The 16,004-nt window shown below is 39.4% G+C and overlaps 1 protein-coding gene across 1 annotated transcript in view; it reads left to right on the top strand.

The window, feature by feature from the left end:
* The window catches only part of Ola1 (Obg like ATPase 1), a 116,714-nt gene that overhangs the window by 58,741 nt on the left and 41,969 nt on the right, over positions 1–16,004 (top strand). The window contains exons 6-7 of the mRNA XM_032903490.1: positions 11,844–11,924; positions 12,228–12,325. Coding sequence (XP_032759381.1) covers positions 11,844–11,924; positions 12,228–12,325 — 179 coding nt within the window. The remainder of the gene's footprint in view (positions 1–11,843; positions 11,925–12,227; positions 12,326–16,004) is intronic.

The raw sequence follows: 16,004 nt of genomic DNA, 5'->3' as shown, positions 1-16,004 counted from the left end.
AGTATTCTTTACAATTGTCCTTGTTAAATGAATTTTGGCTTTTCTTGAGAAGGAAGGAAAGAAAGAACTTAGACTTGTCTTCTGAATGTAGGGACACTGTCAACAATTGATAATGAAAATGGTTTGACTTGGGGTGGGAAGGTGTGTGTACTTTTGTACTGTGCTTTGTGTGTTTCACTTCTCTTAATGTTGTGCTTACGTCCTACACAATAGAGAATGGAGAGGTGTCTAATGAAGTTACATGAGGGTTAGGATAGAGAAGAGAATGCAAAGTGGGTATAAAAATACTCCTTGGGTTGGGAGGGAGAACTGGTGTGAAGCAATGTCTTCTGGACAGGATAGGACAGCTCGCAGCAGCTGTGGCAAAGCCCTGCATATGATGAGGCCAGTCAGTGTTCCAGTGTGAGGGCTTGCAAGCCCCATCCCCAGCTGAAGTGATGTTGACATTTCACAGCTTCCGGGGAAGGAAGAGTCGGGTTTTATTTAATGGTCTGTCTCTTCTTATTGCGTTGACTGTGATCTGGTGGGTGGCCCACACTGATGATACAGATTGGATTTGGTGGACACAAAATTGCCCACCCCCACAATGACACACCTACTCCAACAAGGCCACACCTCCAAATAGTGCCCCTCCCTGGGCCAAGACAACACAAACCATCACAAGGAGCAACAGTGGGGATCCCCTTTATCATAGCCTTTACATAGTTGTTTCCTCTGTCCCCTCTGTCCTAACAGCACTCTAGCTAAAGTGGTGCCAGTCATTCTAAAGATCCTCTCCACTCTGCTATGGCCTCATGTTAACTAATTCTCAAGGGGAAAAAATAGGAGGCTTGGAAGGATGCATTAGAGACAGTTTGAAATGTGTAGCCCAGGCTGGCTTTGAACTATATGATCCTTTTGCCCTTGGACTTCCAAGTGCTGGGATTTTTGGTATGAAAAAATATACCTGGCTTAAGCTAGGAGTCATCTTAAATGACTTAAATATAGCTTCTTGTTATTGTCATTGAGTCAGATTGGCACGTAGCCTAGGCTGGCCTCAAACTCTTGAGTAGCCAAGGCTGCACTTGAATTCTTGATCCTCCAGTTTCCAAATTTGGGGGTCTTGGGTGTGGCACTGCATTTGGCTTTATGTTCTACCTGTCATAGAACCAGAGTTCTGCTCATGCTAGGCCATCATGCTGCCATCTGACTTACCTCTTCAGCCCCTGAAGACCTCATTTCTAAGGGAAAAGATATGAAGAGAAGCAGTTATTGATGCTGAGGAGCCTTCTTTCATCTTGTACAGTCTCCAGTTAACAAGGCAGCTGTTTAAAATGAAACCGCTGTCTGCTCCTGTAGCCCAGGCTGGCTTGGAACTCATTACATATCTGGTTTCACACTCATGGTAATTTTCCCACCTCAGCCTTCTGGGTGCTAAAGTTACAAACGTAAGCCATCATACTTCATTTTTCTTGTTCTTCTCCCCCTCTGTTCTGTGCTAGATAGGCTGCCCTTGAACTGAGGGACTTCCTGCCTCCATCTTCCGAGTGCTAGAATTGCCGTATTGCCTTGTCCTACAGTCAGTGTCTTGGTTATCTAGTAAGATAAGTGCTAAAGCAGAAGGTAGGCCCTGCTCTGGGAGTGATATTTACCATGGCAGATTATACACACTAGAGCATCGACCATTAACCAGTCTCAGGCATCTAAGTCAGTGGTGTCGAATAGTTACCACTTGAGTTTTTCATAAACTCAAAGTGAAAGAACTTCTGTGGCCTTTAAACAAGGACTTTCCACAGGGCAGCAGTGGCAGAGCATGCCTTTATTCCCAGGATTGGGGAGGCAGAGGAAGAAGATGCATGTGAGTTGGAGGCTAGCATGGTGTGCTTAGTGAGCTCCAGGACAGACTGGGCTACATAGAGAAGCCCTGTCTTCAAACAAACAAACAAACAAACAAATGACAATGATTTTCCACTTTCTTACCCAACTCCTGGTAACTTTTGTTTTCCTTTCTGTCTCCAAAGATTTGCCTATGCTAGATGTCTTATAAAATAGAATTATATGGTTTTTTTTTTTTTATTCTTTTCTGCTTGGCTTATTACATTAAAAATAATACATTAAGAATGTCAAATACTTAGGTAAACTACTCTTTTACCACTTTTACTTAAGTATTCTTTATGTATATGCGTGAGTGTCTGCTTACATGCATAAGTGTTACCTGATCGTCTGGTATCTATGAAGGCCTGAAGAAAGTCTCAGAACTGCCTGTAACTAGATGTGAGCAGCATAGAGTGGGAACTGAACGCAAGTTCTCTGTCAGAGTAGCAGCCACTGCTCTAGACTCTTTATAGCTTTTATAAAGTAAATTTATAGAAAGCAAACCCTAAAGTTAAATAAACATTAGGTACATCAATCAGTTGAAAACCTCACAGTGCATAGGCTGGAGAAGACATAGTTCATTGGTAAAATGTTCGTAAGAGGTCCTGAGTTTGATCGCCAGAAGCCACGTGAAAAGCAAGGTGCTCTGGCACACTTCTATCCCTGTACCAGAGAGACAGAGGCAGCAGCACCCCTCCCACCTCTTGGCCAACCAGCTCAGCTCCAGGCCGAGAGAGACGCCTGAGGAATGACACTGAGTCCATCCTCTGGCCACTGTATGAACACTCATGCAAGCACATACATATGTACCTTCATATATGGGAACATAAACACACAGAGAGAAGAGCGATGAGGACTGGAGAGGTGACCCAGTTAGTAAGAATGTTCACTGCTCTTTCAGAAGACCTAAGTTCAGTTCTCAACATTCACGTCCAGCAGCTCACAACTTATAATGCCACTTGTGGGGACCCAGTGCCCTCTTCCAACTTCTGCGTTACTTATATACCTGGATGTACAGACAGACACACACACCTTTTTTGAAAAAAGGTGTATTAATCAAGAATGTAGACATATTATTATGGTTTATTATTTGAATGTACACAATATATCTAATGTGTACATTGAAATAATTTATAAATTCAAAAATATATAATATATATTCAAAAGGTTTTAGAAAATAAAATATTTAAAGTGAGAATGATAAAATTCTTAATTTGATGTGATAATATCAATGTGGGACTCAAACTTCGTGTCTTACTTACTTTTCTATTGTCCTGAGGAGACACCATGGCTAAGGCAACTTGTAAAAGAAAACATTTAATTGGAGACTGGCTTACAATTTCAGAGAGTCAATCCATGATCATCATGGCAGAATATGGTTGTAGGCAGGCCTGATACAGGAGCTGCAACTGATAGCTTACATCTGATCCATAACTTCAAGGCAGAGAGACTAATTGGAAATGGTGTGGGTTTTTGAAAGCCCACAAGACCAAACCTAATCCTTCCCAAGATCAATCCACCAACTGGGGACCAAGCATTCAAATACATGAGCTTACGGTGGCCATTCTCATCTACACACCACATTGTGGTAGGTTGAACTACTTCATAGGTCCAGAAGTAATTATTCTAAATACCGATGGGGGCTTTGAACAGTGATGCTTTGAAGCAGCAATGGAAAAAGGCTGAGGGTTGAGCGAGTCTTTCCTTTTTGCTTTTTGCCTGAGAACCTCTTCATAACTGACTGCAATTAACCAAATAATCTTCTTAATACTATATTTTGCTTCATTTACAGTCATTGTTAGCAAAGAACTATTGTTAGGTTTTAGAGAATAAAATGACTTCATATTTGGTCGTATAGTATGTGAACATACAGCTAAAAATTGCTAGAGCTGAAAAACTTCTATGTCATTTACTCCCAGAAATTTTCTTTTACTTTTAAATTGAAGCTTTTATTCGTAAGGAACAGGTTCAGTTTAATACTATTTTAAGAAATGGGATTTTATTCTTACAATACAAGGCAATAAATGCAATGAAATAAAATACTCAAGAAAGGTTTGTTGTATTGTCACATGCCTTTTCTAGCTGAATTGTAAGCCATTCCAGAACAGCTCCCTTAACCTCTCTTAACCAGAGCAGTCTTAACCTCTCTCTGACATCTGACACTCATGGAGCCAGGTATACTGCTTGTCACCACAAAGAAGCCTCCTTTCCTTCTATTGCTGCAAGGATTTATATCTTGCCTTACATATTATTTTTATTTCTGACTTTTGCTTTTTTACAATTTATGCCTACTTAAAAGTGGCTTGTTTAACTTCAGGTAGTTTGTTGTGTGCTTTCTGTATTTTTTCACAGGGTTTCTGTGTTTACTCTGTATATTTTCTGATCCAGATTTGTGAGCCTGAGCACCACTTTGCCTTCACGCCCATCGTGACAGAACTCTTGCAGGACACCAATGTATAGGGTCAGATGCCTGTTAGAGACTGTCTTGGGAAGGATTACTCTCAACAGAAATTGGGGACTGAGCACATTACTTTAGAAAAGGACTAAGAGTCAAGTGCTGTGGTAGATAGTGTGTGTGTTCAGTGTGTTGCATAAATGGTATGAGTCTTAGTGCACCCTGTTCTCAGTTTGAGGATAAAAGTTGGGAAGTGCAAAGATGTTTGAGTCCTCCCAAGATAAAGCAGAGATTAGACTGATTTAGGATTATCGGTTTGTATAGCGCATTAGACAAAAGTAAATTCATCTAAGAGCTGATACAAAGGTAGATGTGTCACTGGCATACACCAGTCTGGGTAGAGCACTTTAGCACTTTCCTAGGATGTATAGGCATCAAACACAGTGGCTGTAGAGCTGGGCTTGGTGGTATATGCAGTTCCAAGAGTTCAAGGCCGTGTAAGAGAACATAGTGCGGCCCTGTCTCAAAAATAGCAGGGAAATTAAAAATAAAAACCAGAGGCATGATAGCTCACACCTGTGTTCCCAGTGCATGGGCAACAGGGGCAGAGCAATCACAAGCTGAGGCTAACCTGGTCTACAGCATGGGAACTTGTTATACATAAATGAATGAATGAATGATATAGCTGAGAGTTAGATCATGGCTGGGAGATAACTTGGCTTGTAGAATGCCTACTGGGCAAACTTGAGGACTTGAGTTTGGTTCTCCAGCACCAATATAAAAAACTGCGTTTGGTGGCCGAGAGCAATCAAGGAAGATACCCATCAATGATCTCTGACCTCCACACATAGATGTTCACACACACACACACACACACACACACACACACACACACACACACACACACACACACACACTCCTGTGAATATGGTCTCCCATGGACCCTTAGCAGGACCTAGCTTCTCTATTCATTCTGCTTTGCTGCAGCTGTTTCCCTATGTTCCCCAAACCTGTCACTTGTGCTCACTCTGTGATTCCATGCATTCCTTACCTCTACCAGATGACCTTGCTCCCAACTCCAAAGACCAAGGTAAAAGTCTGCAGGCAAAAATTCTTTTTTACTCTTCTTATCCGTAGGAAAGTGTACACTTTTTCTGTTGCTTTTAAGTGGCTTTTTAGACAATTCATAAACTAAAATATTCACGCTTTAAAAGTATACATTTCAATGGACTTTTAGTATATTCATAAAATTATAATTTGTCCATCAATCCCCCTTCCTTCCCTCTGTCTGTCCCTTCTTTCCCCCATCTGTCCCTCCCTCCCTCCCTCCTTGTTTCCCTGTACAGATTGTTTAAATTGTATCTAAAATTATTTGGAGCAGAAATGTTTCTGATGTGGATTTTTTTTCATATTCTTCATTATTTGCACATACCTTCTGCTATATTTTGAGCACAGGATCCAAATTCTAAACACAAACCCATCTGTGTTTCACATAGGCTGCATACTACCTGAAGACAGTTTAATGCAATTTTGGTATTCCTTCATTTTGACTGCCACTAGTCCCATGAGATCAGATGTGGGATTTTTCATTTGTGGACTCATGTCATTCTGAAAAGCTGGAGATTGTGGAAGTCACCTGGTTTTTGGAGTTGGTTCTTAATGGTTTTGTTTGTTTTGTGCCCCACCCCCACCCCCATCCCCATGGCTTTCTCTGTTCAGCTCTTGCTGTCTTGGAATGTTCTCTGTGGACCAGGCTAGCCTGGAATTCAGAGACCTTCCTGCCTCTCTGGGATTAAAGTGTGTGCTACTATGCCTAGTCCGGAGTTCTCAGTTTTATGTAATACTTGTCTCTATAGATTCTTTCCAGGTTTTTCATAGAAAATAAAACATTTGCTGCCACAGTTTTCTAAATACCCCCTTCAATTACATGTATATTTTAACTTTGTACTTATTGTTACTGTATTGGTGAGGATGTTGGCACCATAGAGTTGCATGTGAAGTCAGGTCTCTCTCCATCCACCTCTAAGTGGTTCTGGAGGTGGACTCCAGCTCTCTAGGCTTCAAACCATCTCCAAGACACAAGTGCCTTTTCTTTACTATCACCAGATCCTTCTGAGGAAGTTACTGGGGCTTACAGTCTTTACTCTTTAACAGTCATAAGTGCCTGTTTGCACCCTACTTCTCAGCAACTTTATGCTTGTGGTCTTCCTCGCCCAGCATGAAACTGGGGCAGTTTTTAAAATATATGTATTTCTGTTCTATTTGTTGCCTTCTTTTCTGTAAACCTGAATAAAAGCAGTGAACAGGAACTATGCCACAGCCTGCAAAGTTGGTTACTGTCTGTGACTTGAATTCAGCCTGACTCAAGTTTTTAAGAGCCCAGAGGAAGGTCTTAAGAGTCTGTCAGCGCTGACCTTTAGCCAGTGAAGTTTAGTTTCCAGGAGCTTTTGGTTCCCTTGGCCAACCTGATTAGCACAGTCTTTGTAGCTCACCTTTATCCACCTTGTTCTTTACTACGCCAGAATGGCCCATTAAGGTCTGTTTATGGGTCCTAGGGTTAAGTCATTCACGATGATGACAGTGATCATGATGATGAGGATGGTGATTTTTTGTTTTTTGTTTTTTGGGGATTTTTTGAGATAAGGATTCTATATAGCCTTTGCTATTCTGTAACTGGCTCTGTAGACTGGGCTGCCCTCGAACTCAAAAAATCCCTCAGCCTCTGCCTCCCTAGTGCAGGGAATAAAGGCATGCACCACCGTGCCTGACCGATCTGTGAATCACAACCCTCATAACTGAATATAAGAGAACTGTGAAAAATGTGGGAATATTAGAAAGGCTTCTAAGTCTGTGGCAACCAAAAATTAATTCATGACTAAACATGTAATGAATACAAGGTGTTTCTGACAGATTCATCCATTTGATTTTAAATTGTTCAGCTTGCTGATTGAAGGGTTTTTTGTTTTTGTTTTGTTTTTATTAAATGAAAAGTTTGGTCTTGGAATTAAGACAGAATTTTTAACAATTTCTGAAATGGCCCTAAAGATACTCCTGCCGTTTTATACTTGTATTTTTGTGAAGGGCCTGCTCAGCATTAACAATGGCTCTGAAAACCACTGAAGTGCTGTCCAGTCAGCAGCATCAGACCCTCCGCCAGGGCCTAATTCTTTATGTAAACACCCGCTCATAGGATGCAAATCGTTCTAGTTTCTAGTAAATGGTAATATATGCATGCAAAAATGGTTTTTAAATAAAAGTTTTATAATTTATTATCAGTAAATACTTGGTTCATTTGCATATTTTGTATACCTCTATGCACAGGGCCATTAAAATTTGCTCAGGTATAAAGAGATTATTAATGGGAGAAGTCTTAGGAACCCTGTTCTGAACTCTTCCTTATTTCTTCTGTAAACTGGGTCCAAATACTTATGAATCACATAGGCAGTTTTGTGTACTGATTACTTTCTTGCTGCCTTAGCCAAACCCTGAGAAGAAACCACTTTAAGAATTTATGTTATTTCTATTGTAATGGAGCAGTGTGGCAGCACGAGCAGCTCCAGACCACACTGGCAGGAGTGGAGGCTACTTACTTAGAGCTCTGTGCAGCAGGAAGGAAATAGAGGCCAAGAAGCACATCTGGGCTATAAAACCGTAAGGCCTTCTCCTGATGATCTTTCCTCCAGCTCGGCCCACCTTCTAATAGTTCCTCAGTCTCTCAAATAGCAACCGGTAGGCTGGGCACCAGGTGTTTAAGCCATGAACCTGTGGGCGATGCTTCACATTTAAATCATAGCAGCTCTTCTGATATAAAGACTTGCTCTATATGGTCACATCCCTATCTCTGGCTAGAATTAATTGTCTAAAGATGGGTGAATTCTAAGTTTGTATCCCTAGCCTTAATCTAGCCTTTGAGCTCCAAATGAATATATTTAATTTCTGGCTGATTCCCCTTTGGTTTTTCAAACATATCACGGTAGTGTATCGAAATTCAAGTGCAAGAGCACTGCCTCAACCCAACCTCCTCCATTGTTCCTTAGTAAAATGTGCCAGCTTAAACCCAGGGTCCTGTGTACCCTAACCAGTCATTGCCACCGAGCTCCTCCTCTGCTTCCCCTGGTCATTCTGGACCCTTTTTTCCATCATAAACAGTACACTTAGGATTTGTTTCCATACTTAAACATCGTATTATTAGATCTAAGCTTAGTGTACTCATAAAACATAAGCTAATACGAAATTCAGATAGGTTTATTCTTTATAACATAGAGAATATGGGGGTTTTTTTTCATTTTTTTTTTTTTACAGTCCAGCCATTGTCTCCCTCCCAGTCCACCCTCCCACAGTTCGTCAGCCCATTCCTCCTCTACCCTACCCCACCCTGTCTCCAAGAGGATGTCCCCCCGACGCCGAACCAGGCCTCCCTAATCCCTGAGGCCTCAAGTCTCTGGAAGGTTAGGTGCATCTTCTCCCACTGAGGCCAGACCAGGCAGTCCTCTGCTGTATATGTGTTGGGGCCTCGGACCAGCTTGTATATGCTGACTGGTTGGTGGCTCTGTGTCTGAGAGATCTTGGGGGTTGGGTTAATAATGTTAGGTGGTCATATATGCAGTCCAGGTCCATGTTCCAAAATTTGTATTTCTTTATAATGTATGAGATTTTGAGTGGGAGAGATGGCTCGATGGTTGAGAGCAGACACTGGTTGCTCTTAGAAAGGACTGAGTTCAGTTCTTGACACCTACTGTGGTGACTGAAAACCATCTGTAATTCTAGTTCCAAAGGATCTGATGTCCTCTTCTGACCTCCATGGGCACCATACACACACATAGCATACAGACATACATGCAGGCAAAACACTCATATAAATAAGAAATGTGAAGTCTCAGGGAATAGAGAGATGGTTCAGTGGTTAAGAATGTTTGCTGCTGTCCCAGAGCACTTGAATTCAGTCCCAGCATAAACATCAGGAGTCTCACAATGGCTGGATCCAGGAGATCGATGCCTTCTTCTGGCCTCTGTGGGCACCTGAACGCATATGGCAGACAAACATGAATAAAAATCTTAAAAAGAAATATGAAATCTCAAAATGACTAAAATGCATTAAAGAGTAATACAAAGGAATTAGTAATGTTTTTACTATGTGCTTTATTGGTAAAGTACATATTTTTCAGTTAACTAAATTTATTTAAGTGGAAATTTTATTGCTCATTTTTTTATTAGAAAACATATTGTTATCTATTAATATATATGCTTATATATGTAGCCATAAAGGAAACATTTACTTAGCCTATTATGCATTTTATCTAACCCACTTTTGCTCCAATTAGAAGTTTTTCAGATAGGCTATAGGACTTTAATTTCTTACTAACACTAATTTTTCTTTTATATAAGAAAAGAACACACTGAAAACATAGCACCTACTGATTGTTTACATGAGATTATCTTCTCTGACTGCAGTCCACTTCTGGTTTATCTTAGCTCCAACTGGCATCTTTCAGGACTCTAACACGTAACTGAAGCTTCTCAGGAAAGTACTGTTGGTGGACTTCATGTCTGCCATGGTCCTCTTTAGGTGAAACTGCAGTGCCCCCAGTTTATAGTATGAACGAAAACTTGAAAACGAGCGCCAAATGCCTGTGTGTCGGAAGCAAGAACCTGCTCACTCTTAAACGAAGAGAAAGCCTGACATTCCTTCACCACTGGTCAGCACTCGCTGAGGCCCTTTGCTTTGTGAAAATGCTTATTGTCACAAAAGTATTTTATACTTTTATATGAGTAAAATTTAATTCCCTTTCTTACTTTGGATTGGCTGTCTTTTGTCTCGTTTCCTTTTTAATTGACAAGGAACAGAAGGCAGTGTAGCCGGCCCTCTGTCCTCCTCCTGTGTAGTCTGCTGCATGTCTCTACATACGCCGTTCCGGCCACTCATCCAGTAACCAGCTGGGCCATTTCACCTGCTGGAGCCATTAAAGAGGACGCTCTCCCCCTAGATTAATCCCCTCCGACATTAGTTTTTTGCACTGACAACTGCAGCAGGCATTCAGGATTTGCAGGTGGCCAGTGTGACGCACATAATTGCCTACAATTTTAGGCAATGAATAAAAATGGTCTACATTACTTGTCAAAGGTTGTATATGCAGTGCCAAGTGAGATCTATGGGAAGCCTTTTAGGGTTTAAAGAACAGTTAATAGCAAGGCTGCACAGGGCTTTTTTAATCATAATGCATTTGTAATATAGCACTTTGATCTTCTCCTTGTAGGAAATGGTGTTACATTAGCCACTTTTAAACATTTATGAGTGAAATTCAGTTATAGAAGAGTAAAAGTGATTATTCTTAAGCAGAACATGTTCAATTTCATTAAAAGTTTTCGTCTTGCCCCTTCCTTGTTAAAATCCATGGGAAGCCCTTTCCCTGGGGGGCTTCAAATCAGGATCTAAGGATATGGGGCCTTTTTTTTTTTTTTTTTTTAATTTTTCTTGTTGGTAACAGTAATATTTGCAAGGAAGGTATACTAAATATAGAGATAATTTATACAAATGGGCATTTACAAGAGAATAACTGGTCATAGTAATGTAAAAATACTCAGGAAATCTTACTACTAATAACTGTAGCAACAAATTTTAAGAAATGAATATTTAAAACAGGTCCATAAATTATCTTTACAAAAACAAAACCAAAAAATGTCCCCAAAACAGAAGGACCAGATGATTCTCAAATATGCCTCTTGTGGAAGAGCTCAGTTTGACCTTTCAGCCCTGAGAGCCTTTTATTAACACCTGCCTGTAAGGAGACCCTTGCCACACGCAGCTTTTAGATTCAGACCCACAGAACTGATGAGGAAAGGCTTGAAGGGTTCAGTTTGTGTCACTTGCTGTTTGGCGTTTCCATTTCACAGATGATTAATCTTTCTGTGAAGAAAGGCCAGAGAAACAAAGCCGGGCGGCCTCTTCCCGCAGTTCCTCCTTCTGAATGCACACTAGCTTGCTAACTAAAAGGCCTTTAGATTTCCAGCAGAGAGAGATGTTCTGAAAGTGAATGCAGCTGGTTGGAGGTCACCAGTGCAGGGCTCTTGCCGTTGTATGATGGAGGCTTTGGCAGGTTGGGGTATTGGGGCGGGGGGGAGCAGTGGCAAAGTGACAGGGAGAAGGGGTTGGCAAAAAAAATTAATTCAGAAGAGAAAAGGTTTGGGTCAGTTCATTTAATATTTTGTAGAGTAAATAATCAGTCATAGGTTTAAATTAGTTATTTGTTTATATTTCTTTTTAAGGAAAAACCATATTTTAGTCTCTTTTCAGTATACTCCCCATTTCATAATAGCATGTGACATCACTAGATAATGTTGACTCTGAAATTCTATCTTTGATGTGATTGAGTTGTCTTGCAGTTTTTCATATTGTTATGTTAACTGATTTTGCTGACTTTGTATGCTAAAAATCTAATGCTTCATCAATATTTCATCAGTTTTCATTTGAGATATAAAAGTTGTATTTCTGTTCATTGCAAGAGTTATCTTTATTTCGAGGACTTGAAACTTGTAGCACTTAGTGTCCAGTGCTTACCGCTCATCTTGTATTTACTTCTTCCTTGATTGTGTACAGGATATAATGTGCAAAGTCAAGTCTTGGGTTATAGATCAAAAGAAACCTGTTCGCTTCTATCATGACTGGAATGACAAGGAGGTACGTGTGGACACTGCGTCTGTTTCTGCCTTCATTTCTCAGAGAACAAACCGAGCTGCTGTTATCCTATAGTTAGTGTTACATAGTTACTTTTATTTCTGTCAGCCACTGTAAATTCCTAAGCTTATTTTCCCCCTTTCCCAGCCTCTCACTTTAAATATTTCATAACATCTAACCCTTTATAAACAAAAGATTATAAAAATTAAAATGTTTACGCAAAGAATGTTTATGTTCAAATTATTCAATGTTTTACTGCATCTTTACTAAGCTTTTTAAGGGCTTCTTTCTCTGTCTCCTCTCTAGATTGAAGTGTTGAATAAACACTTACTTTTGACTTCCAAACCAATGGTCTACTTGGTGAACCTTTCAGAAAAAGACTACGTAAGAAAGAAAAACAAGTGGTAAGTGTTTCTTCTCTGGATATGCCCACATGCAGCATGTAGGTACGTGCATATGTGTGTGTAATGTGTTTGATTTTAATATCTTTTCCTTATAAAATGTTAAGAATTAGAAAGTTTTGTGTCATGTTACATTTAAAAGGTAAGTTTCCTAAATGATTTGCACTAATAGAACATTACAAACTGAATTATATTAGAAAATTTTGAGTTGTATAAATTTGCTTATCAAATTTAAGTTTTTAAAATGTTTTGTTTTGTTTTGTTACAAAGTGAGGGTAAATTTATTTGGAACAATGAAGTGTTTTAAACTGAGAATTTGTAGCCACATTGATACTTCAGGTGACCTTAAAACCTTTACTAGGGATTGCAGCTGACATAAATTTTAAAACCAAGATTGAATAGTTTAGAGAGACGGGGGAGGGGACAAGAAGGGAGGGAGGGAGGGGAAGAAAGAGAGAAGCAAAACCTAGGTGTGGAAAAGGTCCGAATACTGGCTTGAAACTTCTGAAGTATATCAAGGTAAAAGCTGCATTTGTGTGTTGCCATTCTAATATGTAACATAAACGTGAGAGGACCCTTGTGTCCGTGTGGGCATGGAGACATTTGGCATAGTGTTCACTTTGACTTGCCTCACTAGACCCTCATGTTTTATACCATTGAGTCATAGAAACAAATCAAAACTATACAAAGACAAAGATCTGAGTTCTCCTAAAATATATTGTCGGCTTCTCCCTGAACTTCATTAAGTACTTAGATGCACATGGTTTCAATTTTCCATTAAAAATTCTCATTTCCATATGATATCAAAGAGTGAGAAGGCTTTAAACTGAAAAATAAACATTCATAGACTGGAAGCCAAAACAATAATTAATGTCAGATGGTTAACTCCAATAAATCATTAGAATAAATTCTGTGAAATTACTGCAACTAAAAATGCCCTGTTGATATTACTGTAAGACATTTTGTGTCCCTGATAGGAAGCTGAGTTTAACCTCTTTATTGGCAATGTTCTAGAAAGAATAATTTAGCATAAAAATGTAGTTCAGACTGGTCATTGTCCCCCAAAAGTAATTAACTTTAAAATATAATCAGTTCCATCTTGTTTCAAACTCTAATAAATTTAATGATTAATGTGTCAAAAATTGTTTGCTTTAAGAAAGAATTTTAAAATTTATTATTTGACTTCAGTTAATAAATCTTCTCATGGAAGTATGAATGGCAACTTTCCCTGAGGCCGGGTAAAACAATACAGACATCAAAGTTTACATGAAAAGGGATGAGTCAGTTTCCTTGCCCAAAGGGGCTTCTCACACCTGTATTTCAGTGATTACAGGTAGAACTCCCTGGCTCTAATTGTATAGTAAATACGGTTTCCCAGACCCTAATGGTAGACAGACTGCTTAGGAGACGCCAGTCTGTGATTTAGCTGTCGCCAGACACCCCATGTTTTTTGTGAGACCAGTTGTGATGATGATATGGTTATAGCCCATTGAAACTACTCTTGTCTAAATAGCAAATTTTAATTTGTAACAACATAGATGTATGAATGGTTCTATTTATAAAACCAAATTTTTGTAGGTTTTATGTATAGCTAATGATCTGGTCTGACATTGGGATATGTGTGTTGGGGGGGAGGTGTGTCCAGATCTTGTGGAAGTTAGTGTAATTGTAGCTGAAAGATCAAAGACTGGGTAAGTGAGTGATGTTCCAGAAGAGAATTTACCACATAGCCATTTTCTGTACAGTTTCTGCCGCCTGCTGTTCCTATTTTCCCTCGAGCTAGCCATTGACTACCCCCTGTGCATCCCTGCTCGTAAAACAGAATTGAGGAAGTGTTTGTCATGTATTTATGAGTGGGAAACACTGTGTGATAGGGAATGGCATCTACTGGAGCCGGAAAGATTGCCACTTTGCTCCCATTCAGCCACTCTGCTGCAGCTTTAAATCTCTGTTTATGTAACATAGCCTTCATATTAAAGCCCTGAATGAGTTTTTATTATGAAAGAGACACACTAGGTTTTCATCATGTCTAACACTCCAAGGAAATGTAAATAGTTAAAATTCATTTTAATTCCTACATCCACTTGCTTTGTTAGCATCTTGGTTTTTGGTAATGTTTGTATCTAAGCCCCATTTGCATCAGTTGCTCCTTTACCTGCCCTGCAAAAACAATTGTTTTAGGGTTAGCATGTAATATTACTGTAGCAAATAGGACTGATGTGGGAAGTGGTAGTAAGTGCGCTCACAAGAGCTGGGCCTGATAGGGAGTAGAGCACTTGCCTAACTTGTACAAGGTCCTGGGTTGTCTCCAGCACCAAGAAGAAGTAATAACATACATAGTGCGCACACGCGCGCGTACACACACACACACACACACACACACACACACACACACACACACACACACACACTGTTTTCGGTGGTTAGAAAAGATCAAAAAAGGTTTGTGGCTCTGACCCCAAGAGGAAGACTATATTTCAGGTCATATTTCTAGAGTGATAAACATTTTTGGTTTCTGGCTAAAATTCACTTTAAATGGTAGTGTGTTATTTTTTAATTCTAAGTTGTTGGTTTTTTTTTTTTTTTAAATAGCATTTTGGTAGATAAGGCTATTGTACATGAACTAGAGGCATACTTACTGTTTTGAAAGGTAAAAGCTAGACTGAGTCTGACCCTCCACTGTGTTAGCAGTGCTGAATTCATTAGTTCATTGATGGATGACTAAGACCTAGGCCCTGAGGAGAAGCTGGTGTGGCAGCTAGGTTGGCTATAGTTGTGTTGTGATTAGATGACAGTAATCAAGATACTGTATAAGAATCTAGAGAAACCATTAATATTATGACAAATGAATGAATAAACTATGTGGAAATTTTTATTGATTTTGGTGGATGCTAATGATTTTTTAACACTTCATTTTCTAAACATGATCAGTTGTTACAAGCAAGATTATACACAGTGTTAATTTTCATTTTAGATTGCCTAGTGAGTCATGGTGTCAAGCAGGTATGGGACATTCAAACTGTCAACCACTGCTTAATTGGAGGTTTAAATTTCAATCTTTGTACCTTTGCTGCTCTGTTAGTAATATATGCTGTCCAATTATGGAATCAGTAGAACAAACTAATTTTAGATATTTTTACACCTAACAGCTACCAATTATGTTTCGCTCATGTGTTCCCTTGCCCTTACCATTCTTTAAACTATTGATAAGGACAGTTAGATCTTGTCTACTTGTGCCACATAGATGTTCATCTAGAAATACAAATAAAATTTAAAACATGCACACTTCTTACATATGTCTTGGTTAATAAGTGAGTCATTTTAAATGATGAATTTTTTTCAAGATTCATAGACAAATATTTGGGAATCTTTTCAAGCTTTAGAACAATTAGACTATGTCAAGGACACAAAATTTTAAATTCACAGAAGCTTTATTAAACCATATACATATGATGTATGATTCATGTTTTGATTTTTAGCTTGTCATGACAATGTTTCTCTGTATAATCCTTGCTGTTTTGGAATTTGCTTGTAGACCAAGCTGGCCTCAAACTCAGACATCATCTGCCTCTGCCTCCCTAGTGCCAGGATTGTAGGTATGGCCACCATACCAGTCATTGATTCAGTTTTTGTCTGCCCACCTCCTGCTTTTGTTAGTTTTTGATGTTTCTTACAAAACCAA

Source organism: Rattus rattus, chromosome 5, assembly GCF_011064425.1.
Source record: "Rattus rattus isolate New Zealand chromosome 5, Rrattus_CSIRO_v1, whole genome shotgun sequence".
Taxonomy (NCBI): Eukaryota; Metazoa; Chordata; class Mammalia; order Rodentia; family Muridae; genus Rattus; species Rattus rattus.
The sequence above is the reverse complement of the archived record's forward strand: the minus strand, read 5'-3'. Positions and strand labels throughout refer to the sequence as shown.